The 27,797-nt window shown below is 50.6% G+C and overlaps 1 protein-coding gene across 1 annotated transcript in view; it reads left to right on the top strand.

Annotated features, from left to right (window-relative positions):
- ITPR1 (inositol 1,4,5-trisphosphate receptor type 1) overlaps positions 1–27,797 on the top strand; it is a 183,029-nt gene that overhangs the window by 110,559 nt on the left and 44,673 nt on the right. Inside the window, exons 36-40 of the mRNA XM_054387579.1 lie at positions 2,614–2,746; positions 4,230–4,420; positions 19,440–19,620; positions 20,229–20,482; positions 26,619–26,819. Coding sequence (XP_054243554.1) covers positions 2,614–2,746; positions 4,230–4,420; positions 19,440–19,620; positions 20,229–20,482; positions 26,619–26,819 — 960 coding nt within the window. The remainder of the gene's footprint in view (positions 1–2,613; positions 2,747–4,229; positions 4,421–19,439; positions 19,621–20,228; positions 20,483–26,618; positions 26,820–27,797) is intronic.

Here is a 27,797-nt window from a genome sequence, read left to right as displayed (position 1 = left end):
AAATGCTGAACAGCACTGGGTTTAAAAGCCAGTCTGTGTGACAGCTGCCAGTAGGTTAGTAGGAGAGAAGCACAGAACAGAACCACAGACTGGTTTGGGTGGGAAAGGACCTTTAAAGATCATCCAGACCAAACTCCCCTGCAGTCAGCAGGGACATCCCTAACTAAATCAGGTGACTCAGTGCCCCAGACACCCTGACCTGCAATGGTTCCAGGGATGGGACATCTCCTACCTCTCTGGACAGCTTGGGCCAGGCTCTCACCACCCTCAGTGTAGAACATTTCTTCCCTTCCTATAGCGTGAGAGAGGCAAGAGGTGATGTGAGAACTCCATTATAACTTGCTTTTTTGGCCTGCAGCTCATGGCTATCAAGCTGCCTTGCTAATCTCCACCTGTAGAAGGAAGATGTAGAAGGGGTTGGGCTTTTTTGTCTGGCTTGGCCTTGTTCTGTCATGCAGCCCTCCTTAGCTGCCAGACTGAGAGCAGCACGGTGGCTGAATCACCACCACATCGTGTACTAAACACTGGTGTCACTGCCACTCAGAGCAGCTCCTCTGGGAGAAGAATTTGCTAAGCTCTTGAGTTGAGTCTCCTGCCTCTCCTACGTGTTCAGCACTTGGTCCAGGCGGTGATGGGAAGCGTATGCCCCTTGGGGAAGTGCTCATCAGCTGCTGCTGCTTCCAAAGCAGCTTGCCTTGCCTTTTTTTCCCCTGTTTTTGGGGACCTTAGGAAGCAGCTGCTTGGAAAGCTTTCTTTGTTTATTTTACATCTCATCTCCTTCCTGTGTGCCCCTTTCTCCCTCTGACTCCATAGAATGCAGCACCTGTGCTGCAGCTTCCATGCCAACAATCTATAGGAACAGGTTTTGATTCACTCAGATCTGACAAGAAGCATTGGTGGGAGCCCTGATGTTAACACCAGCCCTGTGATCCCTGACCAGCTGCAGACAGCTGTTGGGATTCTCCACTCTGAAATCTGGTAAAGAACTCTTCATTTCCAGGCAAGTTTTTGTCCTTCTAGCACAGTGGGATACAAGGATTTCTCTGAGCTCCCTCTCATGCTTCCTATCAAAAGCAGTGTGGCCATGGTGGTGCTGGAGTCTTGTATGAGGCAATTAATGCACTTCTCTGTTATTCCATTTCCTTTATTTGTGTCTTAAAGACCTTTGGTGAAAGTTTAAAAGGTTCAGGCTTCCCTTGCATGACAGCTCATACAGGAAACCTCCTAGATAGTGACATTTGGATGCCATAGGCAGAGTAATTCAGTTTGAAATACAGCTAGGAATCAGTGTCAGGCTCTTGTTTCTTGAGTGGAGAGCAACTTGAGTTGCCAGTGGAGACCAACAAGATTACTTTGGGTGATTCTGATTTTTAATATGACGTTATTCCTGGGTAGATAGTAATGATGAAGACAAAAGAAATCTATTCTTTTGGGGTTTTTGTTTTTGACCCCTTTCTGCCCCCCACTGCTTCCAGGTGCTACTGGTCTCGTCCCAGCGCACTGCCATTAGTAGCTCCTATTTCAAATCACCACCAGTTATGTATGTTTTTTTTCCCCCAAAAAAACTTATTAACAAGGACAACAACAAAGGTGTTAATCCACCAGGGGAGTCTGTGTGCCTGGGTGATGAGAATTCCTGTAAGGCCTGAGGTGGGAGCCGTTCCCATGCAGGCTGGGAGGCGGCTGGCGGCAGCGGCACGTGCGCGGCGGGCCGTGCTGGGTGCTCCCCCGCCCCGGGTGTCTGGGGGTTATCTGAGGACCTGTGTCCTGCGGTGTCTGCAGGCTCATGTGCTGGGATGCTGACTGCTGGCGTGAGCGGGCAGCTGCCAGCAGGGCTGCTGGGAACAAAGAGCTGCAGCGGGGAGCGCTCGGGTTTCCGCTCGCGCGGTGGCTGCTGGTGCAGGGGAGGAAGGAGCAGAGCCTGCAACACTGAGCAGGCAGAATAGGGCAGGGTTGGGAAGGTGGATTGCTCCCTCCCCACGCCGTTCCTAATGGTGCTACGTCTTCAATCCTCTTCCTCGTTCTGTGTTGGTGCTGTGCAGATGCAGCTTTTGTGCATTCACAGAATGGGTTGGGTTGGAAGGAACCTTAAAGCTCATCCAGTTCCAATCTCCTGCTGTGGGCAGGGGCACCTCCCACCAGCCCAGGTTGCTCAAGGCTTCATCTAACACCTCCAGGGAGGGGACATCCACAACCTCCCTGAGCAACCTGTGCCAGTGTCTCCGCACCCTCACTCTCAAGAATTTCTTCCTCATCCTCAGTCTCAATCTCCCCTCTTCTTTTTAGCACTTTTTACATTTTAGGCCAAGGTAGGAGTTAATTAGAAAAAACCCCACCCTCTTTGAGACTTAAAGCTGTCTGTATTTACACACAATCTGAACTGTAGCTGTTCCTGAGACCCATAATCTTATTTGAGCCCTGTGAGGACCCTCCTTAGTGTCCCATTCTACCCAAGCACACATCAGTGGGGGGGTTCTCCACGTCTCCAGGGTTTTGCTTCCCTCTCCCTTGTTCCAAGTAGACAGATAACAGCAACCCCCTTGCTACTCAGCATTAGTGATTTGTTTCCTGCTGAAGCTCACATCCTGATTTCATTCTCCTCTTTGAACCAAGGGTGAGGCACTCAGGCAAGTCTTGGTCAACCGTTATTACGGCAACGTTCGCCCGGCGGGACGGAGGGAGAGCCTCACCACCTTCGGCAATGGCCCCTTGGCTGCTGGAGGAGCCAGCAAAGCTGGGGCAGGAGGTAGGACATGCCTCTGCTCATCCATGCTTTGTGTCACCTGCCCTGCCAGATGCTGTCTGCCTGACAACCTGGTCTCTTACAGGGCTTTTCCCACCACCCCATCCCACTGTTCTGTCCTCTGAAATGCCTTCCACTGGATGAGGACAAGTCCTGCTTGCATGTTGCTCCTGGCTGTAGAAACTCCCAACGTGTTTTCAGCTCTCCTTGAGGGACTCCACTTTAGGCTGAGAGCAGTTTTGCTGTCCTGGTTCTAAACCTTTTAGTCAACTGCTTTTTCCTCGTGTGGATGAGAGCAGTGCTCTTCTGAGTGCTTTAAACTAAGCAGGCAGAGCTGTTTGTTCTTTCCAGAGGCTGTCCTGAGTTGGCTGGAGTTGAGTGACTCTGCTTTCAGTGGACATTGTTTTGAAAACTTGATTGACTTCAATATTTGCAATAAGAAACAGGAAAAAAGGATGTCAGGTTATTAACCATATCTGAAGCAAGCCATATCTGAAATTTTGTTGTGTTCCGGAGAGGTGGGGGAATAGAATGAGCAAAAATTTGGAGTCTGAGTGCAGTTTATTGAATTTGAGACCTTTCCTAAAGCAGTTATGTCCAGCACCTTTTGTCAAAACCCAGTTCAGCTGGGTTCTGCCTCTTCAAAGCAAAGCTAGTGTGTGGTGAGCCTGTTGAAAGCAGACCTGATTAGAAATCAAAACCTCCCTCAAGCCCCCAGTTTCCTTCCCTCTTTTGCCAAGCTGATGTCTCTTTTGTTAGTCCTTGTGCTGTGCTGCCTGCTGCCATATTCCTTCTGCTTTCTAGAGCATTCTGCTTCCGTTCTTGCCTCTTCCACAAACCCTTGGTTGCTTCTTTTGCTTGGTCTGTTCCTCCATGGTGTTCACTAAGTCTCTTGGCTTTGCCATCCTCTGGAACTTGTCTCTTCTCTATCCCCTCTCTGGTCCTGCAGAACCTCTGCCTCTTTTTGTGTCCCTGAGTCCTTGATGTTTCCAGAGTCCTCTTCCAATCACACAGCACTCCAGGTTGGAAGGGACCTCCACAAAGATCCATCTGGCCCAGCCTTTCATGGCAAAGGAGCCTCCCTGAGGTCATCTAAGAGCCTGCCCCACTACACCTTGAAAATCTCAAGTGATGGGGACACTGCCGTACCCCAGCCTTCTTTCTGCTTTCAGCTGCTAATGAAGGCAGCAGTGGCAGTGGCCATTCATTCCCCGCTGCCAGCTCAAGCTGTCCTCCCCTAGGACACCACCTCCTGCAGGCTTCCACATCTTAAAGCCACATTGAGTGCCCACCTTACAACATGCCCAAGATGTGCTCGAAGCTACAAACTCTTCCTTGGAGATGCAAGGAAGTTGAGTTCCTCACTGTTACTGAACATCTGTACATCATCCAGGCTAGGTTAACAATTTAAACCAGAAGAGAGGAGCGCTCACCAGAGGGTGGTGAGGTTGGAATCTCAGCCTGTTTCTCATCATCACCTTTGCAGGAGGCAGCTCCGGATCGAGTTCGATGAGCCGAGGTGAGATGAGTTTGGCAGATGTCCAGTGTCACCTGGATAAAGAAGGGGCATCCAACCTGGTCATAGATCTCATCATGAATGCCACCAGTGACAGAGTCTTCCATGAGAGCATCCTGCTAGCCATTGCCCTTCTGGAAGGTGGCAACACCACAATACAGGTAGGGAAATGGAAAACTTCAAGCTTCTAACTAAGAACATGTCAGGAAGGGAAGTGTTTTTGTGAAATCCAGGAAACTTGAGGAGATTGAGGAGGTGGGAGGGGAAATGACTTAATGGTCTTTGACCTGTAATTAAGGAAAATATCAGTGTCTGCTATGCAAAAGTGAGCTCATGAAATGTTTGCTGGGCACTGGGTAATTGAGCTGCTTCCCAGGGCAAGATAGAGGAATGTATAACAAAACAGTTTTGTGGCATGAGTTATGGGACTGCTCCTGTAAGCAAGGTTAAGCAACTGCAACATGCCCAGGGACCTGAATTGCATTTCAGGCTGGAATTCAAACCAGCAATTAACTCCAGACCTCTGCTGTTGTCCTGAAAGTCAAGTTTACTGAAAGTAAAACCTTGTTAGGGCAAACCAAGCATGAAAAAAAGATTCTAGAGCATCTGATCTCTTGTTCTTTTGGCTTTGCATGTGTTCTGTTTGCAGACAGCCTGGTTCTGTCTTGGGCAGTGGCCTTTGTGTGTAGCTGTTCCAGAGAGTGTTGTCCCTTTCCTGTCCCCACTGAAGTGTTTGGTGTCTGAACACAGAAATTGGTGACTCGTTGGAGAAGGTGGGGCTTGTAGGTTGTTCCTGTCACTTGGAGAAGTGATAGACTCAAATGTAGGGAGATAGCCACAGATTTAGGCTTAGGATGTGATACTGCAGCCTAGACTCCTACAATAGCTCAGGTTGGAAGGGACCTTAGAGATCATCTGCTCCAACCTCCCTGCTATGGGCAGGGACACCTCTCAACTAGGCTGCTACGGAACATTAAAGTACTCCAAACACCTTAGTGTTTTCAGAAGAGCTTTGGCAATGAGAATTCAGAGAATCTTCCAGATGTGGCCCACTGCTCCCAGGATGGTTGAAGTGATAGAAAAGCAGCCTGGCAGTGCAAACAGATTGGATCCCACAGGAAAGGCCTGGCTCAAACCTGAGCAGAGGTGTGCAGAAGAGCAGCCCTATGACTCCTGGGCAGTAGTGCATAGAATCATTAGGGTTGGGAAAGACCTCTAAGATCATCAACCTTCTGTCCACCATCTCCACTAGACATGGTGAGATCTGTCTAGTGTGAGGGTGAATCCTGAATAGTTGATCATTCTGGATAAACGAAAGGTTGGACCACATGATCCTTGGGGTCCCTTCCAACCTGGAATTCTGTGCTAAACAATGCACTAGATCGGCAGCAGCACCTCTTGTGTTCCTTTGAGAGGAGAGGGAACGTTTTGGGGCTCCTTCCCTCTCTCTGCAGTCAGTGTGTGTGTGTGTGTGTCCCCTTTTCTTACCCTGTGGATATGCTCTGGAGTGAAACTTCTTTGCAAAAGACCAAGTGGGAGTTGAGTGTTGACAATCCCATCTCACCTTAAACGGCAAGGACAGGATTAACATTCCTTGGGGAGAGTCACTCCTTTCAATTTCCTGCTCATCTCCAACATGAAGGATGCTGAGCTTTCATCTTCCCAGCTCTCAGGGAGCCTCAGGTAACCTCAGACTGTCAGGCTGGAAGGGAAAACAAATTCTGCTGCAGCCTGATGTGGAGAGATCCTTTGCTTGTGCTAATGGCCTGAGGAGAGGCACTGCCTTCTGGGTGCCAGGCAGTGCTAGGAGAGGATTCTTTAGCTCAGCTGGCTAGAACAAACAGGGAAATCGATCTGAGATCCATCTCCAAAGACATCTCTTTCATCCAGGAGGGAGCTGTTTCACCAAAAAGAGAGGGAGGAGTGTGGTGAGGACTGAGCTGTTGGCACAGGATGCTTCTGGCTGCTGGGGTGATGCTTTCCCATCCACGCCGTACAGCCCTGCCAGCTTCTCTTCTCCGTTCTTGCCATTCTAGATGTTGTTTCCACAAACCAGGGCATTCCCCATCCTTTCCCACTCAGGAAGAAGTGCTTGGTGGTTGTCTTTACCTTCAGGGAATGCTCTGGGCAGCCAGCAGTGACTCGGTGTGTGGACCTGCTGATGCGGCAGTGAAGGGCTGGGAGGGGCCTCTGGTGTTGGCTGCTCTGAGTACAGAATGTTTTAGAACCAAATGACTTGGGGTGCCTACAGCTAATGCTGGGAGCTCAGAGGCCTTTTAACACACCCAGGAGCTCATATTCATAAGTGTAGTGTGCTGAGGAGACTCCACTAACTGTATCTTGTGGCCCCAGGTTTGATGCCATGGTGCCATGGCCACAGGTTTCTTGCATACCTCCAGGGATGGGGACTCCACCACCTCCCTGGGCAGCCTGTTCCAATCCTTGACCATTCTTGCAGCGAAGAAATTGTTCCTAATTTCCAACCTAACCCTCCCCTGGCGCAATTTCAGACCACCTCACCCTATGGAGCAGAGCCCAAGCCTCACCTCACTGCAGCCTCCTTTCAGGGAGCTGTAGAGAGCATTGAGGTCTCCGCTAAGCCTCCTCTTCACCACACTAAACACCTCAGGTCCCTCAGCTGCTCCTCCCCAGCCCTGTTCTCCAGACCCCCTCCCCAGCTTGGTTGCCTTAATTCCTCCTCTCTACAGAACTTTTTGTCAAGGCAGCTGGAGGGATAGGGACAGGTTATGTAACAAAGCTTTTGGAAGGAAAGATAAAAGAAAAATGTCACCCCTGCTTGACCAGGTTTTCACAGGGGAAATGATTTGGGCTCCAAGTGAAGCAGGAGGCTTGGACTAGCACCCAGGAGCTTGCAAGTGATGGCTGTATCATGGTTAAAAAAGGGAGTTGCCAGGTAACTCCCAGCAGCCTCACTGGAAGGGCAGATCCCTGTGGTGTTTGGGGAGAGATGGCTGAAACAGGGGCTGCTGTTCCAGGAGATGTGTGCAGGGCCAGCACTCAGCCTAGGCAAAGTAGGTGGTTGCCAACTGGAGCAGAAAAGCAAATCTAGAAATGTTCCTGATGGTAATTGGCAGGAGGGATTCTGATTGTGTTGTGAAGGGAAATCATGTAGGGGAGAAGCAGAGCAAGGGAAAATCCTCCCAGTTTGGCTTAGGAAATCTATCAAGAAAGATGGGGAGGGACTTTTGCCAAGGGCTTGGAGTGACAGGACGAGGGGCAATGGATTTGAGCTGGGAAAGGGAAATTGAGGCTGGAGATGAGGAAGAAATTCTTGAGAGTGAGGGTGGGGAGACACTGGAACAGGTTGCCCAGGGAGACTGTGGATGTCCCCTCCCTGGAGGGGTGGAAGGCTGGATGAGGCCTTGAGCAGTCTGGGCTAGTGGGAGGTGTCCCTGCCCATGGCAGGGGGTTGGAACTGGATGATGTTTAAGTTCATTTCCAACCCAACCCATTCTATGGTGCTGTGGAGGAGGGTGAGCTGATGCTGGGTTCCACACTGCTGTGTTTTGCTGTGGGGTGAACGTGGGTGTGATAAATTGACTGTTCTGGGAGAAGAACAGAGAGCTTTCCTATCTATAGGGGCATGAGGAGAAACATCTGGAAAGCCAAACTGGAACCCAGAAGGTTCCATTTGGACAGGAGGAGAAAGTTGTTTGTTGTGAGGGTGCTGGAGGCCTGGAGCAGGCTGCCCAGAGAGGTTGTGGAGTCTGCTTGTGTGGAGAGCTTCCAAGCTCCCATTGTGATTCTGGGCAAGCTGCTGTGGGTGCCCTGCTTTAGCAGGGGGTTGGGCTGGGTGAGCTCTAGATGTCCATTCCAACCCCTCTATGCTGTGACTCTGTGTTTGCCCATGTGGAGCTGTCTAGATGGAAACTTGCCTGGGTTTGGTTCTTAGGAATTTTCTCAGAAGCAGTGTCAGGTGCTTTGGTGCCAGTGATGGTGATGAAAGCCTGGTGGCCATGCCCAGGGAGCTCATTGCTGCTGCTCAGCAGGAGCTGTGGCTGTCAGTGGGCAGCTTGCAATCCTTGGTGATGGGGGCAGGAGCCAAGGTGGAACCACAGGGTCAACACCGGACACCAACTGAACTTGAGGAGGCTGCAGCTGAGTGAGCTGGGGATTACATAAACCCCTTCAGTCCTTTATGTAACCTCAGCATCCTCCTGCAGACAGGGCTGGCATCAGCACTCCTGCACCCAGCAGCCCTGGGGGCATGCCCCACCAGCTTCCCCTCCAAAGCGAGGGGCGAGCATGCCCTCACCCAGGCTGCTGGCTGCTGCTGGTTGACACCTGGCACCTGTGCCCAGGGGTGCTGGCTGGGGGGGAGCAGTGCCAGAGCTTGCTGGGCAGGGGCAGGTGGTGCTGCTGGGCAGGCTGCAGGAGGAGCCCACATCTTCAGGAGAGGTGGGAGCTGAGTCCTGCACACTGCGGCACAGGGAGCTCTCCGCTCTGAGAGCGACCTTGGCAAGTGAGTGACAGTGGAAGAAATTGCTGAGGACTTCTCCTGCACTGCTCAGCTCTCATCTGCTAAGCAAGGACTGGCTGTGCCCCTTGCTCTGCCTCACCTCTCTGCACTTTCAGGTTTCCTTGGTCTGGGGAAGTTGGTGGCAAGTCAAGTCCCTTACATAACTGCCTCTCCATGGAGACTTTGGCCTGCTGGGTTCATTAGGGATCTTCTCCCAAGCCAGGGTGCCTGATGAGTTCCCCACAGGCACACCGTGGTGCTTGCAGTCAGGGAAGGTAAAAGGAGGTTGATGGCATCAGTGTGAGGTGGCTCTTTGAGGGGTACCCTTGAGGTAATGAAGAGTGACCACTTTGGTGCCTTCTTTCCCCCTTTGTCCACACTTCTTCCCCAAGTGGGCTGCAGACACAGAGGATGAGATTATGTGGGGCAGCACCCAAAGGGAAGGTGATTATTGATCAGGGAAGAAGTGGGATTTCTTCCTGGCTTGAAGGCATCTGAGTAGAGTTTCTGCTTCTGCACAGAGGATCTGCCTTTCCTGAGCAGATCCTGAGCATGTGGTAAAGACCAGGGGCCACCACAGCTCAAGATTCACAGATTGCATCCAGTTGAAAGAGACCCACAAGGGTCATCTTGTCCAACCCCCCTGCATCAGCAGGGACACCTCCAACCAGGTCAGGCTGCCCAGGGCCACATCAAGTCTAATCTTGAATGTCTCCAGGGACAGGGCCTCAACCACATCCCTCATTGTGAAAAACTTCCTCCACATGTCCCACCTAAATCTGTCCTGCTCCAGTTTCAAATCATTGCCCTTAAGATACCACCAGGGGTTCTGTGGTGGTGGATTGCAGACTTGTGCTTCCACCATGGCATGGTGAGAGTGAATTGGTGGTGTGCTGAGCTGAGGTTTGGAGCTCACCATGGGTGTGTGAGGCTCCCTTGAGATGTGGCTGTGCAAAAAAAGTGTGGCTTTGGCTTGAGAGTGTTGGGGTTACTTAGCCTGGGGAAAAGAAGGCTCTGTTGAGACCTTAGGGCAGGTTTGAAGGGGGCTACAGGAGAGCTGGAGAGGGACTTCTGACAAAGGCATGGAGCAACAGGATGAGGGGTGATAGATTCAGACTGGAAGAAGCCAGATTTAGATTAGACATGGGGAAGAAATTCTTCCCCATGAGGTTGGTGAGGCACTGGAACAGGTTGCTCAGAAAAGTTTTGGAGGCTCCAAGTCTGAAAGTGTTTAAAGCCAGGCTGGATGAGGCTTTGAGATCCTCCTGGTCTAGTAGGAGATGTTCCTGCCCATGGCAGGGGGTTGCAACTGGATGATCTTTAAGGTTTCTTCCAACCCAAACCATTCTGTGAGTCTGTGACTTACTGCTTAGAACATTGGCAGCAGTCAGAGGGATGTGTGAGCACACAACCATAGGTGATGGGAAGTGCTTCAGAGGCAAGGGGCTCTCTGGGTCACTAAGCTGTTGTCAAGAGACCTTGAGAATTTTTGGTTGTGGATGAAGCAAGTCTCTTAAAATGTCTTACCTTTGTTTAGAACAGGCAGCATTCTTTGCCAGAGGATGTTGCATCTTTTGTTGCTGCTTTAAAGATTCTTGTTCAGGAACCTAATCCAAACCCAGCAAGCTGTTGGCATGTGTTGGGTGCTCACCTCTGTCTTTCCCCATCTAACAAGGTTTTATCAGGTTAAAATACACCATAATTAGTATTACTCTTTTTACATGATGGGTATGTCCCTTCAGAAGGTGACATTAAAAGGAGTAAATGTGCTAAGGACTAGCATCCCCCATCCCCTCCAGCTGTGGGCACTGATCTTGCTGCAAACCCAGAGCCACCTTCATGCCACAGTTACCTTCAAAACAAGGTGCTGAGCCTGCACTAGTAATTAAATTGATGCTGAGGAAATCCATGTCATGATGCTCTGTTGATCCACAGCACGTGAGGAGACTCAGGATGGCCAAGGAGGGACTGTTTGCAAGGGTTTGTGGTGCTAGGACAAGAGGGAATGAAGCTTGAGGAGGGAAGAATTAGGCTGGAGATGAGGAAGCAATTCTTAAGAGCGAGGGTGGGGAGACACTGGCACAGGTTGCCCAGGGAGGTTGTGGCTGCCTCCCTTTGTGCCTCCCTTCCAACCCAAACCATTCTATCGCAGAGATAATTTCATTTTTTCTGGGGGGCAATAAGATGCATAGGTGAGGTCAAGAACAGGGTGGATGAGGTAAGGTTGCAATGATACCATGAAGTGTTTCCACTTGAGCTGTATCTCATACTACTCTTTGAAGTCTCTTGGGGCCATCAGTGTTCCTCTGTCATGGCAGCTTTTTTGCAAAAAAAAAAAATATTTTATGCTTCAGTTTTCATAGAACCACAGAATGGTTTGGGTGGGAAGGGACCTTAAAGATCATCCAGTCCCAACCCCCTGCCATGGGCAGGGAAACTTCCTTCCAGCCCAGGTTGCTCAAGGTCTCGTCCAGCCTGGCCCTGAACATCTCCAAGTTGGGGACAGCCACAACCTTCCTGTTCCAATGCCTCCTCACCCTCACTGTCAAGAATTTCTTCACAGTAAGGGTGTTTTGAGGTGCCTGTCTGTGTGATGGAGTGGAAAAAAAAGTAAAGAGGCTCTCCATCAGGGTTCAGCTACACTGCTTGTCCTCCAGCCTTGGGAGCTGGTTGCTGGGTACCACAAAACCTCTCCTGTGGTGATCCTCTTGGCGTTCCGGTGTCATCCTGATCCCATAAGAAAGCAGGGATGTAAATCATTGATTTCTCCTCCTCCTTCTTTAGGGCATCCAGGTCCAAGCTAATCTTTTCAGATGATCACTGGCAGGATTGAAGTCCTCCAGGAGCAGGCAGAGGCAAGCTAGTCAGAAAAACAAGGTCATGCTGCTTTTTTTCTTTTTTTTTTCCTTTTTGGTAAGCACAGGAATCAACAAAGCCACGTTATATAACTTCTATTTATATCCCACTTGCTCACTAGCTGCAGGCACACACGAGGAGCTGAGAAGGGAATTTAATGAGCTCTCAGGGCTTGCTCACCTTCCAGAGCCGGGTAGGAGCCAGCTTGTTTTTTGAAGTGCGTCAGCAAATGAAACTGGTGGTGGGTGGGTGGTTTGGGTAGGTGGATGGACTTGTTGCTATGGTTTTGCTTTAATTCCTCTGTCTCTCAAGAAGATCTTACACCCATTTTTTTTTTTTATTTTATTTCCCTCCCCCCTGTCTCTTTTGGGGAGTCTGCAGACTTCCTTGTTTCTCACACCTACACAGGGCTGGCCGGCTGGGTGAGGAAGTGGGATTGATGCTCCTGCCACGCAGGAGCCTCACACACATCCAGGAGGAGCTCAAATAAGGCTCCCTGCTGAAAGCAGGTCAGGCCCCTGAGTCTCCCACGCCTCACAGGCCATCTGCTCCGTTCTGGGGGGCATTGCAACCCCCCAAACCCAACACTTACAGCTCTGTCATCCCCCACAAGGAGCTTTCAGCTCCAGGTGAGCATCCTGTGTCCCTTTGCTGTCCCAGGAGTTTTGTGCTGGCTCTGGAAGGGCACAAGAGGACCATAGGTCTGTGAGGTCTGTTCTTGCTTTTCTCTGTATGAAATTACTTCCAATTAAATGAAGATTTTAGCCTGAGAGGGGATCTTCTCAGTGATGATTACTATCTGAAGGGTGAAAGTCAAGAGGATGAGGCCAGACTCTTGTCAGTGGTGCCCAGCCACAGGACATCCTGGGGGTCCAGTTCTGGGTTTCCCAATTCAAGAATGGTAGGGAAATACTAGAGGAAGTCCAGAGGAGGCTACAAAGATGCTGAAGGGCCTGGAGCAGCCCTGTGAGGAGCAAAGGCTGAGAGCCTGGAGAAGAGCAGCCCCAGAGGGCATCTGATCAATGCTCAGCAAGAGCTAAAGGAGCTGTGGGGAGCAAGAGGCTGCGGCCAGACTCTGCTCAGTGGTTCCCAGGGACAGGATAAGAGGCAGTGGGCACAAACTGGAACCCAGGAGGTTCCACCTGACCACGAGGAGAAACTTTTTAGGTGTGGGGGTGCTGGAGGCCTGGAGCAGGCTGCCCAGAGAAGTTGTGAAGTCTCCTTGTATGGAGAGCTTCCAATGCCAGCAAGCTGCTGTGGATGCCCTGCTGGAGCAGGAGGGTTGGCCTGGATGATCTCCAGAGATCCCTTCGCACCCCACCATGCTGGGATTCTGTGATGTTCAATGTTGCAGCAGGAGAACGTGTAGGATGTGAGGGCTCTTCCCAACATGAGGGGTGTTGCTCTAATTCCACTGCTGCTCCTATGTGAGGCTGCGTGGGTGCAGCAGGGGTTGACATGGGTCAGCCTAGCATTGGAATCATCTCCCAAGGCAAGCAGTGGAGACCCTTTCTTTGGACAGTTTGAAGACTCAGCCTGCCAGGGTGCTGGGCCAGCTCCATCACCTAGAAGGTTGGAGCAGATGATCCTTGGGGTCCTTTCCAACCTGGCATTCTGTGATTATGTGAAACAGTCTCCCTGAGGTGGGGCAGAATCTAGAGCCTTCCCTGCTGCTGCTGTGTGGATGCCCATGGCATGGAGTCTTATTTGTAGAAAATAGTGGTGGGAAGTCCCTATCCCTCCTGCTTTTGGGACAAAGTTGATTTTTACAGCTTGCAAAGAAAAGAGGCAATTGAGGTGCTCTGGCAGATTTTCCTCATGGGCTGATTTCAAACTGTGAAGTGTGTTCAGCAGGAAAGATTTCAGCTGCCATTTCCTTAAGCTATGTAAGACTAATGATACCCATCACTCACCCCCCCAGTGATGGATCTGCAGCCAGCCAGGACGTAGGAAAGGCTCGAAGAGAAAAGCAAGGGATTGGTGATACTTGAAATAAATAAATGAGGCTGGGGGGAAAGAGAGAGCGAGAAGGCAAAGCCAGGGCTGAGTTCTCTGCAGTGGAAGCCCTTGTAAAGGGTTGGCATTTGTGCTGAATCCTGTGCTTGTGTGAGCAGAGAGGTTCTCCAAACGTGGCTGTGCTCTGAAGCAGCCCAGCGAGGAGAAGCAGTCTGGGGGTGGCAAAGTCTTTCTGCAAACATGAAGTAGCACAGAAGTTTTGCATTAGCTGATGCTGGCAGCCTCTCTGGGTAACCCAAGCAAGTTAACATCACTGTAATAATTTCTCTCCAGTGTTGGAATAAAATGTCCTGAGTTGAAGCCAGAGAGCTGATCTTGGATCTGGAGGGACTTTCCTCTCTGCAGTCTCCCTGCCTAGTCGAGTCCCGTGGGGTATTTTTGCTGGCAGCAGGGAGATGACAGCAGTTTTGCTTTCGTTTGGCAGCGAGGCGTTTGCTGGGGCTTTGCTTGCCCTGATTTATTAGTAAGCAAATATTTGTCTCTCTGGGGAATTCTTTGGGATCTGCTGGGATGGTCTGGCAGGGCTCTGGAGCCGCTGTGGTCTGGTGGAAGAGCTCTGTGAGTTACAGAGGGTGTGGTGCAGCAGAGGCTCCGTCCTCGGCGGGGTGACTGCAGTCTCCGTTTGGGTTCTCCGGCCAAATGCTTTGCCTCAAATCAGGTCACCCTGCTTGCGGGAGGAAGCATCTTGAGCAGATGCATCTTAAACCCAAGGCTTGCTAGGAGGTTTGAGTGGTGTTTCTCACAACAGGATGCTTCAGGCCAGCCTGTAATTAGGGAGTCTGGGGCAGAAAGCCAAGCTGCTCACTGCAGGACAATCCAGCGCCTGCTTGGGCTTTTTCTTGGTCTGCAAAGCAGCTGTGACTGCAGGGCAGCCAGCACTCTGCTCAGGTGGCCAAGAAGGCCGATGGCATCCTGCCTTGGATCACGAATAGTGTGGCCAGCAGGGCTAGGGATGTGATTGTTCCCCTGTACTCTGCACAGGTAAAGCCACACCTCAAATCTCGGGTTCAATTTTGGACCTCTCACTCCAAGAAGGACATTGAGGGGCTGGAGAGTGTCCATAGAAGAGCAGTGAAGCTGGGGAAGGGTCTGGAGAACAGGGCTGGTGAGGGGCAGCTGAGAGAACTGGGGTTGCTCAGCTTGAAGAGGAGGCTAAAGGGAGGCCACGTTGTTCTCCACAGCTCCCTGAAAGGAGGCTGCAGTGAGGTGGGGATTGGGCTCTTCTCCAAAGGAACAAGTGATAGGACAAGGGGCAACAGCCTGAAATTGTGCCAGGGGAGGTTTGGGTTGGAGATCAGGAACAGTTTCTTTGGTGCAAGAGTGGTCAGGGATCGGCACAGGCTGCCCAGGGAGGTGGTGGAGTCCCCATCCCTGGAGGTGTTCAAGAAACCTGTGGTCTTGGCACTTGGAGCCATGGTTTGATGACGATGGTGGGGTTGGGTTGATGGTTGGAGTCAACCAAACTAACCAGAACAATTTTACGATTCTATCATCCCCTCCCCAGAACTGCTTGGTCATTAACTTAGCTTCTCTTCCCCTCCTCATTGGAGTGGTCTGTATTTGATGTCAAAAGTCTTGGAAGGGAAAGTAGAAAGAGAGAAGTGATGTGGCAGTGGTAGGCAACATCCCCATTTTTTGCTGATTTCTCTGTTTTTAAATGTGATTCTAAAACCCAGATTGTTAATGATCTGCAATATTTAAGAACATGCCAAAAAAGAAGTAGTAAGCAGCACAGAAAACGCTACCAATCCTGACTAAAATGCCAGCAAGCAAAAATAGGCCTTTCAGTTTAGCAGAAAGAGGTAGGTAAACATTTCACAGTGTGTGTAAATAATCTGAAGGGGAGAGGCTACCAAGTTCCTGGGAATTAAGCACAGAAGAGGAGCAAACTGCAAGTTAGTGACATAAAAAAGAGCTTGATCAGGTTTCCAACAGTCAGTAACTACTGGAACAGACCACAGGGTTCATCTCCAACACCTTCCAAGGCAAGCTAGGATGCTCTTCTCAAAGGTGCAGGAGTCAAACTCAGCTTTGGGCTCAGTTAATGAGGGAGAACCAAGAGCTGGTGGGGCTCAAGTGTGGGCCAAGCTGGAGCTCATCCATGTCCTGCTGCTTGAAATTGGCCTTCAATTTATTTTCTGGGCTAGCCAGATACAGTCCACATACTGGTGTGTGACATGGATTCACAGAATGGCTTGGGTTGGAAGGCACCTTCAAGCTCATCCAGTTCCAACCCCCTGCCATGGGCAGGGACACCTCCCACCAGCCCAGCTTGCTCAATTCTTCATCCATCCTTGAACACCTCCAGGAAGGAGGCATCCACAGCCTCCCTGGGCAACCTGTTCCAGTGTCTCCTCTCTCTCACTGCCAAGAATTTCTTCCTGATCTCCAGTCTCAATCTCCCTGCCTCAAGCTTCAAACCATTGTCCCTTGTCCCACCACTCCAGGCCCTTGTGAGAAGTCTCTCCCCAGCTCCCTTGTAGGCTCACATGGCTGCCTGCAGTGGTTTCCAGGAGATCTCAAGTCCCTGCTTGCTGGTGGCTGACCCCACAGGGTTGATGTGACTGATAGGGTTGGGACTATTCAGTGTGGAGAAGAGAAGGCTCCAAGGAGACCTTCTTGTGGCCTTCCAGTATCTGAAGGGGGCCACAACAAAGCTGGGGAGGGACTTTTTAGGGTGTCAGGTAGTGATAGGACTAGGGGGAATGGAACAAAACTAGAAATGGGTAGATTCAGATTGGATGTTAGGAAGAAATTCTTCACCATGAGGGCAGTGAGACACTGGCACAGGTTGCCCAGGAACGTGGTGGAAGCCTCATCCCTGGAGGTTAAGGCCAGGCTGGATGTGGCTGTGAGCAACCTACTCTAGTGTGAGGTGTCCCTGTCCATGGCAGGGGGTTTGGAGCTAAAGGACTCTTGAGGTCCCTTCCAAGCGTAACAATTCTATGATTCTGTGTGGGAGATGAGGAGCCAGCCTGGTCTGCTTTGCCTGATGCCCAATGAGGGGAACTCTTTTGCTGAGCAGACAGTGGCTTTGGGGTTTGCATCAGGTTAGTTTGGGCTCTCCAAGGTCTGGCTGGTGTCAAATGCTCCTGTGGTCCCTTAAAAGAAGTGTTCCTCAAAGCCACCTTGAGGGTAGAGGTTTGCTGTTGTTTGGTCAGCACTCTTGCTGCTGGCTGCCTGGGGTCTGTGTGCAGCAGCCTTTGCTGACTATTCTCTTGCCTCTTGAACAGGCAGATTTGATCCACTTCGTGCTTTGACGCTCTACCCATAAACAATTTTTTTTTTAGGATCCCTGTCAAAGTTACCTGCTGAAGCACATCTTGCAGGATCACACCTCTTAAAATAAAACACCTCTTTGCTAGCTGGCATGTGGTTGGTTCCTATGTGTGAAGGTGTTAGGCTCCCTGACCTCAAGTGAAACAATCATTGGGTGACAGCCCTGGAATGCACACACAGCATGAACGACAGCAGCCCTTACTGGAAACCTCCCTTTCTTCTGGGGCTTTGTTTTTTTCTCTGAAGTGCAGTGGAAAAGTCAGTTGAGAAGCTTTGAAAAGCCAACAGAAATCCAGCCTGTCAGCAAATAACTGCTGCCTGCCTTCGAAGTGTGGGGCATGAGAAAAAGCTTTTCCTTCACCGCTGCTTTGTCACAGGGAAACTCCTCCTGAATAAGCTGCTGAGATGTGCAACCAGGTGACAGCATTGCTCTGCTGACCTGCAAGTGATGTCATTTTCCAGAAAACAGTTACCCTTTCTAGAGCTGATGGTTTGTAGAATCACAGAACTGTTAGGGTTGGAAAAGCCCTCTGAGATCATCCAGTCCATCCTTCAACCCAACCCCACCATGGCCATCAAACCACGGCCCCAAGCACCATGTTTCTTGAAAACCTCCAGGGATGGGGACTCCACCACTTCCCTGGGCAGCCTGTGCCAATCCCTGACCACTCTTGCAGCAAAGAAATTGTTTCTCATCTCCATCCTAACCCTTCTCTGGCACAATTTCAGGCCATTTCTTGTCCACAGGAGATGAGTCCCCATCCCTGGAGGTGTTCAAGAAATGCGTGCCCATGGCACCTGGGAACATGGTTTAATGGCCATGGTGGTCTTGGGTTGATGGTTGGACTCAATCTGAGAGGTGTTTTCCAACCCAAATGATTTTCTGGTTCTATTTGATCAACTTCTTGAAACAGGAGTGGTCTTTCTCAGCCTGTAACTGAAGGCACAACATCATGAGCCTTTCAAAGTCATTGTGACTGCAGCTGCTGGGGAGTGATCAAAGCAGGCATGGCAGAGAGGGCCTGGTGTGCTCCTCCTGGCAGGAAGGCAGCCAGGAATGATTGCTGTTCCTGCTTTCATTCCTTTATTTCATTTCATTTGTCTGTCATTCCGTAAATCAGGCTTCATTCCTATTCATGGTGGAGAGCTGTTGGATCGTGAGCTGCTGCAGAATGCAAACTGATTTCAGAATGCTCTGCAGAAGGTGACCCACTTAGGAGTTCACCCTTCAGTCCTGTTGAAGCTCAGAGCCTGATTTATGTAACAACATCTTGGTTTCATCAGGCACTGTCTGATCACTCACTCTGGTGGCTGCCTTTTGACCTGGGCATGATTTGTATTCTCCTCGATCTGTGGGAGGAACTCTCTGTCTCAGTGCACATATGGGCAGGAGAACATTAATAAACCTTCTTAGGAGGACTCAGTGCCTTGAGTTCTGTCAGCCCAAGAGATGTTGGGGTGTAGGAATCACAAGTCTCAGACAGGGCAATGGAAACTCAGTACAAACTGTCTCTCCTTACATTGCCCTGTTTGTACCTTGTTTCGACTCCAGGGAGACCTTAGAGCAGCCTTTCAGTACCTGAAGGGGCTACAAGAAGGCTGGGGAGGGAGTTTTGACAAGGGCTTGGAGTGAAAGGATGAGGGACAATGTCTTTGAGCTTCAAGAAGGGAGACTGAGACTGGAGATCAGGAAGAAATTCTTGGCAGTGAGGGTGGGGAGACACTGGCACAGGTTGCCCAGAGAGGTTGTGGATGTCCCCTGCCTGGAGGTGTTCAAGGCCAGGCTGGATGAGGCCTTGAGCAAGCTGGGCTGGTGGGAGGTGTCCCTGCCCATGGCTAGGGGGTTGGAACTGAATGAGCCTTCACGTCCTATCTAACCCAAACCATTCTATGAATCTCTGACTGTGATTAGGGTTGCTGATTGCCTGTTATGAGTCCTATGCCCACTGATTTGAGGGCAGGAGAGCAGGACAGTATTTTCCTCCCCATTTTGCTCATACCCTTTTATTTCTGAACTGAGAATCAAGTTACATAATTCTACCATCCTTAATTCTTTGGGCTTGCCATTGGAACAGGCTGCCCAGGGAGGTGGTGGAGTCCCTGTCCCTGGAGGTGTGCAAGAAAGCTGTGGCTATGGCACTTGGGGCCATGGTTTGATGGACATTGTGGGGTTGGGTTGCTGGTTGGACTGGATGCTCTTAGAGGGCTTTTCCAGCCCAAACAATGCTCTGATGTTGTCATTCTAATTCTGTTGTTGAGGGAGAAGTCTGCTGCCAGATGCATCAGGGCTGGAATCTTGTATCTCAGTGACCTCCAAGCTGCATTTGGAAGCTGTTGGTAGCTGAGGTGCTTGGGCTTCCTTCACAATCAAACACAAGCTTCCATTGCTCTGGGTTTTGCTGTCCTGAAAGCTGGTGAATGTCCCAATCCTTCAGGGTGTCACACAGAGAGGTGGAATAATCTGCATTCCATCCTGGGTGTGAAGATGGTTGCATGGTTTGGGTCTAGATGGTTTGAGACACAGCTCCTGTCCCCTCCTTCTCTTGCAGCATTCCTTCTTCTGCCGCCTGACGGAGGATAAGAAATCAGAGAAGTTCTTCAAGGTCTTTTATGATCGGATGAAAGTGGCACAGCAGGAAATCAAGGCCACTGTCACTGTCAATACTAGTGACCTAGGAAATAAAAAGAAAGATGAGGACTCAGACAGAGATGCCCCAAGCAGGAAGAAAGGTAATCCCCAGGGGTTCTGCCTCCGAAGCAACACAAGGGGGTACGGGCTGGGCTCTGAACTCGTGTCGGCCGATGCGGTAATGCTCTGATCTCTGATCCCACAGAGCAAAGCTCAGAGGTCAGTGGTGCCCTGGCTCAGGATTTCGAGAGCTTCATCCCTCCTTCATCCATTTGTGAGGTTGTACTATTGAAAGGATGAGAAAAGTCTTTCTGAGATGAGACTCTGCTGCCTTGTCTCTCGTGACAAGCTGCCCAAACCTGAGCACTGGCCACAGGCTCAGTGTCTTCTCTGACAATGAGTGGAGAAATCCCAATTTTCCTCTCTAGCAGGTCCTCTGTGGTAACTCCTGGTAGTGCTAGATGTGTGTGCCCTAACCAATTAATCCCAGAGTGGAATAACTTTCATGTGGCTCACTTAAAAGGTGTGAAGAGTGACATGATGTCCTTCTAAACTCCAGACCCTCACGTCACACTAAACATACTCACCAACAGAACTGCGAGGAGTAGCTGGCCTGGGTGTGAAACTCATGGGAGATGTGTGAAGAGGTTTTTTTCTGGTCCCTCTCCTTCTGCTTGCCCTGAGGAAGGCCTCATCTTGTGTGTTTCAGCAAGGGAGCCCATGACCCAAATTACTGAGGAGGTCCGGGACCAGCTGCTAGAGGCTTCTGCAGCTACCAGAAAGGCTTACAACACCTACCGCAGGGAAGCTGATCCTGAGGACCACTACTCAGCTGGAGAAGGAGCACAGCCTGCAGCAGATAAGAGCAAAGATGACCTGGAGATGAGTGCTGTCATCTCCATAATGCAACCCATCCTGCGGTTCCTGCAGCTGCTCTGTGAAAACCACAATCGGGACTTGCAGGTAGAGCCTGGTCCCTGGGCACATCTGTTCATGTCACATCCCTCTCATTAGTCCCCATGACCCTTGGTATTTTCCTTGGTCTTGGAGATAATCCATTATAAAAAGGTATTTATGACTTGCTGGAGCCATGCATTGCAGTCCCACCAGCCAGTGGTCATTGCAATGTGTATCAAAGGTGGTGGGACCAGCCCTTCATGTGGCTTTGGAAGAGTAAGTGCTTCAGGCATGGAAGTGTTATGCTGTGAAGATACTGATGGGCTTTGGAGAGGGCAAGGAGAGACAAATCAAGTCATGGAGGAAAATAGAGAGACTACTAGGACATGGATTTCAGCAGCCCTCAAGCATTTGGCCAAAAAAGCCAATGGTTGCCTGAGGTGTGGTAAGAGGAGTGTGGCCAGCAGGGCAAGGGCAGTTCTCCTCCTTCTCTACTCTGCCCTAGGGAAGGCTGCACAGTTCGAGAGAGAGAAAACTACTGGTGGGAGTCCAGGGAAGTCTACAAAGATGCTGAGGGGCCTGGAGCAGCTCTGTGAGGAGCAAAGGCTGAGAGCCTGCAGAAGAGCAGCCCCAGAGGGGATCTGATCAATGATCAGCAAGAGATAAAGAACCTGTGAGGGGCAAGAGGCTGGGGCCAGGCTCTGCTCAGTGGTGCCCAGGGACAGGACAAGGGGCAAAGGGAACAAACTGGAACCCAGGAGGTTCCATGTGAAGATGAGGAGAAAGTTTTTTGTTGTGAGGGTACTGGAAGCCTGGAGCAGGCTGCCCAGAGACGTTGTGGAGTCTCCTTGTGTGGAGAACTTCCAGCCCCCCCTGGCTATTGTGCTGCTGGACAAGCTGCTGTGGGTGCCCTGCTTTAGCCAGGGGGGTTGGCCCGGATGATCTCCAGAGGTGCCTTCCCACCTCACCATGCTGGCACTCTGTGCTCCAGGTACTTCCACAGCAGATAAGATTTTTGCTTCCCAGTGGCCTGAAATTACCTTGCTTTTGGTTCAGCACTGCTGCTAGGTTCAGATGGAACACAGTCAAGGAGCTGGTGAGGCTCAGCACAATGTTCTCAAAGCCCTCGGAGAGGAGGAATAATTGCCATGACTGTACATTGTGGAGGGGCCTGCCAGCAGTGGAGGACCCTGCCTGAGCATTTCCCAGCCCTGCCAAATCACTTCCGCTGACCTCAGGCGGCCCTGCTGCTGGCAAGGTGGGAAATGAGCTCCGGCTGGGAACCTCGCAGCCGCTCTGCCTGTTATAGGTGCTGAGGTTACACACAGCAGGGTTTCTCCTCAGTTTTTCCTCTCTCTCCCCTCCCCCCCTCAAAAAAAAACCTATTTGATCTTTGTTTTGTCAAACCATTTTCACGCCGTTAGCGGTGTCGGAGGCAAGCAGGGCCAGCAGCGTTCCATGGCAGCAGCCCAAACCGCACGCACGTGATCCCGGACTGCTGCTGCCTTTGGCTGAGCTCTGCAAGCTATAGGAGCAGAATTGAACTCAAGCCAGGCAAGAAACTTGGCCTGAGCTCTTCACCAGCCCTGAACAATGAGCTTTCCCAAACAGCAGGTAGCTCTGTGTTCAGCTCTGGGAGGAAAAAAAAAGAATGTAAGGAGAAGCTTCTTCCGTGTAAGGGTGCTGGAGGCCTGGAGCAGGCTGCCCACAGAGGTTGTGGAGTCTCCTTGTGTGGAGAGATTCTAAGCCCTCCTAGACACTGATCCTGGGCAAGCTGCTGTGGGTGCCCTGCTTCAGCAGGACTGGATGATCTCCAGAGGTGCCTTCCCACCCCACTGTGCTGGGATTGTGTGAATGAATTAGAGCAGAGCTCACCTGCTCACTGCAGCTGTAGGTTCATCAAACCAAGCCCTTTACAAGCTGTTGGGGATTGTGAGCAGCCTGATGGTGAGAAAAACAGGAATGTGCAAGTCAGAGCTGTGACAGCTGATATGTTGGAGATGAGGAGGAAGCCCTTGTGAAATGGCTCAGGGAGCTGCAGCACTGCACCTTTTGCATCACTCAGTTTTTCCCCTCACAGATAATTTGTTCTGCATTACATACAGGTTGATGTCCCCTTCCAGCTTGCTCTGTAGGTCTGGAGGAGGAGTTGCAATTTCTTCTTCAAATGAATGCAAGGACTGAGACAAACAGGTGGATGCTGAAGTGTGGGGGGCCACACCTGGAGTACTGGGTTCAGTTTTGAGCCTCTCACTCCAAGAAGGACAATGAGGAGCTGGAGAGGGTCTAGAGAAGGGCAACAAAACTGGGGAAGGGTCTGGAGAACAGGGCTGGGGAGGAGCAGCTGAGGGACCTTGGGAGTGTTCAGTATGGAGAAGAGGAGGCTGAGGGAGACCTCATTGCTCTCTACAGCTCCCTGAGAGGAGGTTGGAGCCAGGGCGGGGATTGGTCTCTTCTCTCAAATTGCAAGGGACAGGACAAGAGCAAACAGCCTCAAGTTGGCCCAGGGAAGGTTTAGGTTGGATATTAAGAACAATTTCTTCCCCAAAAGGGTTGTCATGCCCTGGCCCAGGCTGCTCAGGGCAGTGATGGAGCCCCATCTTTGGAGGGGTTTCCAAGCCATGGAGATGTGGTGTTGAGCACCATGGTTCAGTGGTGAGCTGGCAGTGCTGGGTTAATGGTTGGACTCATTGATCTTAAAGATCTCTTCTAATCCAAACAATTCTCTGGTTCTGTTTCATTCCTCACTCCTGGTTGGACACATCACATGTGGCAGAGGAGTTCTCTCAGACACTTGGGTGTTTTTTTAATCTTGCATGAAGTCTGAGCCTTGATTCCCCATGGCAGCTCAACCTTGATAACAAAGCTGTCTGGGCTCTGCACTGCTGTAGCCAGCCTGTCATCTGGTCTCTTTGGCCAGGCTACAGCCCCACCACTTTCCTTAGGAGGTCCTTTCTGTGCTGCCTCTGTCTTGAATGAAGACATGAAGTGTACTACAGGGTCAGTCACGAGAACTGAAGCTTGTGACAAGCTGAGTGAAGCATCCAGGAAACAGGAGCTGGAAGCAAGAGCTGTGCTGGCTGGAAGAGAACAGATCTTCCCAGTATAGAATCATGGCACTGTTTGTTTGGAAAAGTCCTCTCAGGTATTGACTTCAGCAACCTAAGACCACCATGGCCATTAAACCATGTCCTCAAGTTTCTTGAACACCTCCAGGGAGGGGACTCTACCACCTCCCTGGACAGCCTGTTCCAGGGACTGATCACTCTTGCAGCAAAGAAGTTTTTCTGGGTCTCAAACCTCCCTTGGCACAATTTGAGGCCATTTTCTCTCCTATCACCTGATACTAGGGAGAAGAGACCAACCCCCACCTCACTGCAACTTCCTTCCAGGGACCTGTGGAGAGCAATGAGGTCTCCTCTCAGCCTTTTCTTCTCCAGATTAAACACCCCCAGTTCCCTTAGCTGTTCCTCACCTGATCTTTTCTACCTTCACCAGCTTCATTGCCCTGTTCTGGACCAGCTCCAACACCTCAATGTCCTCCTTGAAGTGAGGAGCACAAAATGGAAAACCCAGTATTGGAGGTGTGCCCTCACCAGATCCACCAGAGAGTCTCTCTCTCAGCTGAGTATGCAGGATCTTTCAAGCTGGGCACTGAATGCTCCTTTCCCTTTCCTCCTCCACATCCCACAAGCTCCAGGCTTTTCCTGTCTTTCAGCTGAAGCTGCAGCTCTGTCACTCTTAATTCTGAGCACAGGGACCTGTGGATGGGTGCATTCCTTAGGGCCATTCCTGCTGAAAGCCACAGGACTTGTGCCATGGTTTAGATAGTCATGAGGTTTAGGGTGACAGGTTGGACTCGATGATCTTTGAGGTCTCTTCCAGCCTTCTTGATTCTATGATGGCATGCTCCATATGGAGGAGTTGTGTTCCCACTCCACAGCCTAGGAGAGGCTGTGGATGACAGCACATGAAGAGCTCCATCTACACTGGCTGAGCCAGCAAGACACATGCCCTGGGGCAGTTTCTGTCAGTGCAGTGGGGTCCTGCTTGCTGCAAGGTTCTGCTTCCCCTTCCTTTCACCATCTAACCATTGTCCTTCTGCCTCCTGTGCCTCATTCCTCCTCTTTGCTTTGTGTTTATTGACTTTGGATCAAGAAGCTAAAGCTGGTGTCAACAAGCTCTCAGCAGAACAAATGCCATGCTGCAGCCAGGGAGGCTTTTGTTTGACCACTTTTGGTGTTCTCCAGTATTTATCTTTTTCTTTTTTTATATGGAGGGAAGACACAAGCTCCACTTGCTGTAGCATCAACCTCTCTACATTCTGACAAGTTAATCAAAAGCCAGGATGCTAAATGAGCAATCAGTGGCAATGTGCTGAATCACTGTCACCTTTAGTCTGCATTCATAGACTGCATTTTCCTTTTTTAGCTTTGCCTGCAATCGAAGCTGGCAATTTCTCACTCTGCTTGCCTTAAAAGACTTATTAGTCTGACACAGGCAATCAGTTAACAGCACTGGCAGAGGAGACCTTGCTGCTTCTGTGGTCCCATGCATCTTCTTCATCTGAGGAGGGTTTTTTTCCCACCTTGGAAGTGTTTTGTAACTCATTAGAACGAAGCTAGGTAGGAGTTTCATTTAGGTTATTTTGGCTGAGGGGAGATCTCATTGCTCTCTACAGCTCCCTGAAAGAAGGCTGCAGTGAGGTGGGGGTTGGGCTCTTCTCCCTAGGATCAGGTAAAGGAGAGGAAATGGCCTCAAGTTGCACCAGGGGAGGGTTAGGTTGGAGATGAGGAACAATTTCTTTGCTGCAAGAGTGGTCAGGGATTGGCACAGGCTGCCCAGGGAGGTGGTAGAATCCCCATCCCTGGAGGTGTGCAAGAAACCTGTGGTCATGGCACTTGGGGACATGGTTCAGGTGGGGTTAGGCTGGTGGCTGGACTTGATCTTGGAGGTCTTTTCCAACTAAAACATTTCTATGATTGTTCTGCTTGAAACTTTGAGGAAAGAAAGTGGTGGTGTCTCTGCCTTTTTGCAGTGTGCTGACAAACAGTCTCTGAGTCACTGGGAAATTTGGTTTCTTTAATTGTCCTTCTTTGTTTTGAGTGGGTTTGGTGGTTTTCTTTTCATTTGGAATAGGGGAGACAGGAAGCATCTTTAATCCATGCTGATAAAACTGGCATTGCATTAGAGGAGCTGCTCCTAATCAGCAGCTTCAAGCTGCTGGGATTACAATAATGATGTGGGAAGAACTGCAATTGAGGGAATTACATCTTGTGATGCCTTCCTTCAAGGCATGTGGTCAGCTGCCTCCTGGCAGGTGGTGCTGGTGTGAAACCAGAGCCAAGGAAATGTGGCTTCTGTCCTGGAGAAAGGCTGAGGAGGAGAGAGCCTTGAGTGATGGTCAGCAGTGAAATTCCAGCATGGGGGGGTTGGAAAGGACCTCTGGAGATCCTCCAGTCCAACACCCTGGCTAAAGCAGGACACCCACAGCAGCTTGCCCAGGAGCACAATCGCCAGTGCGGGTTGGAAGCTCTCCAGGCAAGGAGACTCCACAACCTCTCTGGGCAGCCTGCTCCAGCCCTCCAGCACCCTCACAACAAAGAATTTTTTCCTCCTGTTCAGATGGAACCTCCTGGTTTCCAGTTTGTGCCCCTTGTCCTGTCCCTGAGCACCACTGAGCAGAGTCTGGCCCCAGCCTCTTGCCCCCCACAGCTCCTTTAGCTCTTGCTGAGCATTGCTCAGCTGCCCTCTGGGGCTGCTCTTCTGCAGGCTTTCAGCCCCAGGGCTCTCAGCCTTTGCTCCTCAGATGCTGCCATGCAAACAGAACAGGTAGGCTGTGAAGGGCTCATTCCATGCTGGGTTTCAGAGCAATAAGGAATTCTTTGTTTATTGCTCCTGCTTTAAAACTGGAAGCCAGCAAGCTGCTGGAGAGAGCAGCACGTTGCAAGGAAGCCCTGAAAGAGCCTGAAACTGCTTGTCCAGACTCCAATGGAATTGCAGCAATGCACCAGGCAGTGCAGTTGTTCAAATGGCCATGGTGCAGTGGCCCTGATGATCTTAGTTTGAACTTAAGGACCTTAGAGATCTTTCCCAGCTGAAACAATTCTATCATTCAGTGAAATATTCCTATCTAAGCATCACTTCATGTGGGTTTTGTTTCTGCCTTCCCCCACCCCTGGCTTTTCCACTCTCCCCACAGAATTTCCTTCGCTGCCAGAACAACAAAACCAACTACAACTTGGTGTGTGAGACCCTGCAGTTCCTGGACTGTATCTGTGGAAGCACCACTGGTGGCCTTGGACTTCTTGGTCTGTATATAAATGAGAAAAACGTGGCCTTGATCAACCAGACACTGGAAAGTTTGACTGAGTACTGTCAGGGTCCTTGCCACGAGAACCAGGTAATGCAGCCATACTTCCTCATCACCCTTTCTCCTGTACCCACAACCTGTGCCTTGGCTCTTGGTCTGCCAGGCTTGTTCTGTCCTGAAGCACTGCTCACTTTCATTGCCCATACTGTTTGAACCTGGAAAGCCTGGAATGTGACTTTTTTGAAATCTTGGAGGACATCTGTGCTTTGAAGGCTCTTCTCTTTGTGCACTCAGAGAGGATCATTTACAGCAAAACTGAACAAAGCACAGTGGAGGTGACCAAGAGCTGAAGGCATCCTCCAGGAGGACTGCAGAGGGACTTTCCATGAGGGTGTCTAGAGACAGGACAAGGGGGAATGGTTTGAAGCTGAGGCAGAGCAGGGTTAGAGTGGAGCTGAGGAAGAAGTTCTTCAGTAGGAGGGTGGTGAGAGTCTGGCACAGGCTGCCCAGGGAGGCTGTGACTGCCTCCTGCTTGGGGTTGTTCAAGGCCAGGCTGGATGAGGCCTTGAGCAGCTGAGTCTAGCTGAGAGGTGTCCCTGCCTATAGTAGGAAGGTTGGAGTAGATGATGTCTAAGGTCCCCTCAGCCATTCTAGGATCCTATGAAATTCTATCTCTGCAAGAGAATTCCTGAGGGTCATCAGCTCCTAACAGCTTCTCTCTGTTTTCTGGCTTGTGTGGAATGACAACCTGTAGATAAAGGTGTAGAGCTTCGCAAGAGAGCAGGGCTCTGGATTTTGGAGCCAGCAAGCTTGTGGTGGTTTGTAACTTTTAGTTCCAGACCATTCTGAGAGCAGGGTTAAAGGGAAAGGAAGAAGGTTATGGAAATTCACATTCTTTGTTTAGGGCTGAAGTAGGCACTTCAAAAATAAAGAAAACTCTCCCTAATCTTACTAAAACAGAGTCTTTTCCTCAGCTCTGTGTTCAGGCTGGATGCTTTGGCATGTAAATGCTTCCTTTATCAGCTGTGCTGCTCTCTGTTTCCTGAGCCTGTCTGGTTTCAGTAGGAC

The sequence above is a fragment of the Indicator indicator genome, chromosome 15 (genome assembly GCF_027791375.1).
Source record: "Indicator indicator isolate 239-I01 chromosome 15, UM_Iind_1.1, whole genome shotgun sequence".
Lineage (NCBI taxonomy): Eukaryota > Metazoa > Chordata > Aves > Piciformes > Indicatoridae > Indicator > Indicator indicator.
This window is presented reverse-complemented; position numbering and strand designations above follow the sequence as displayed.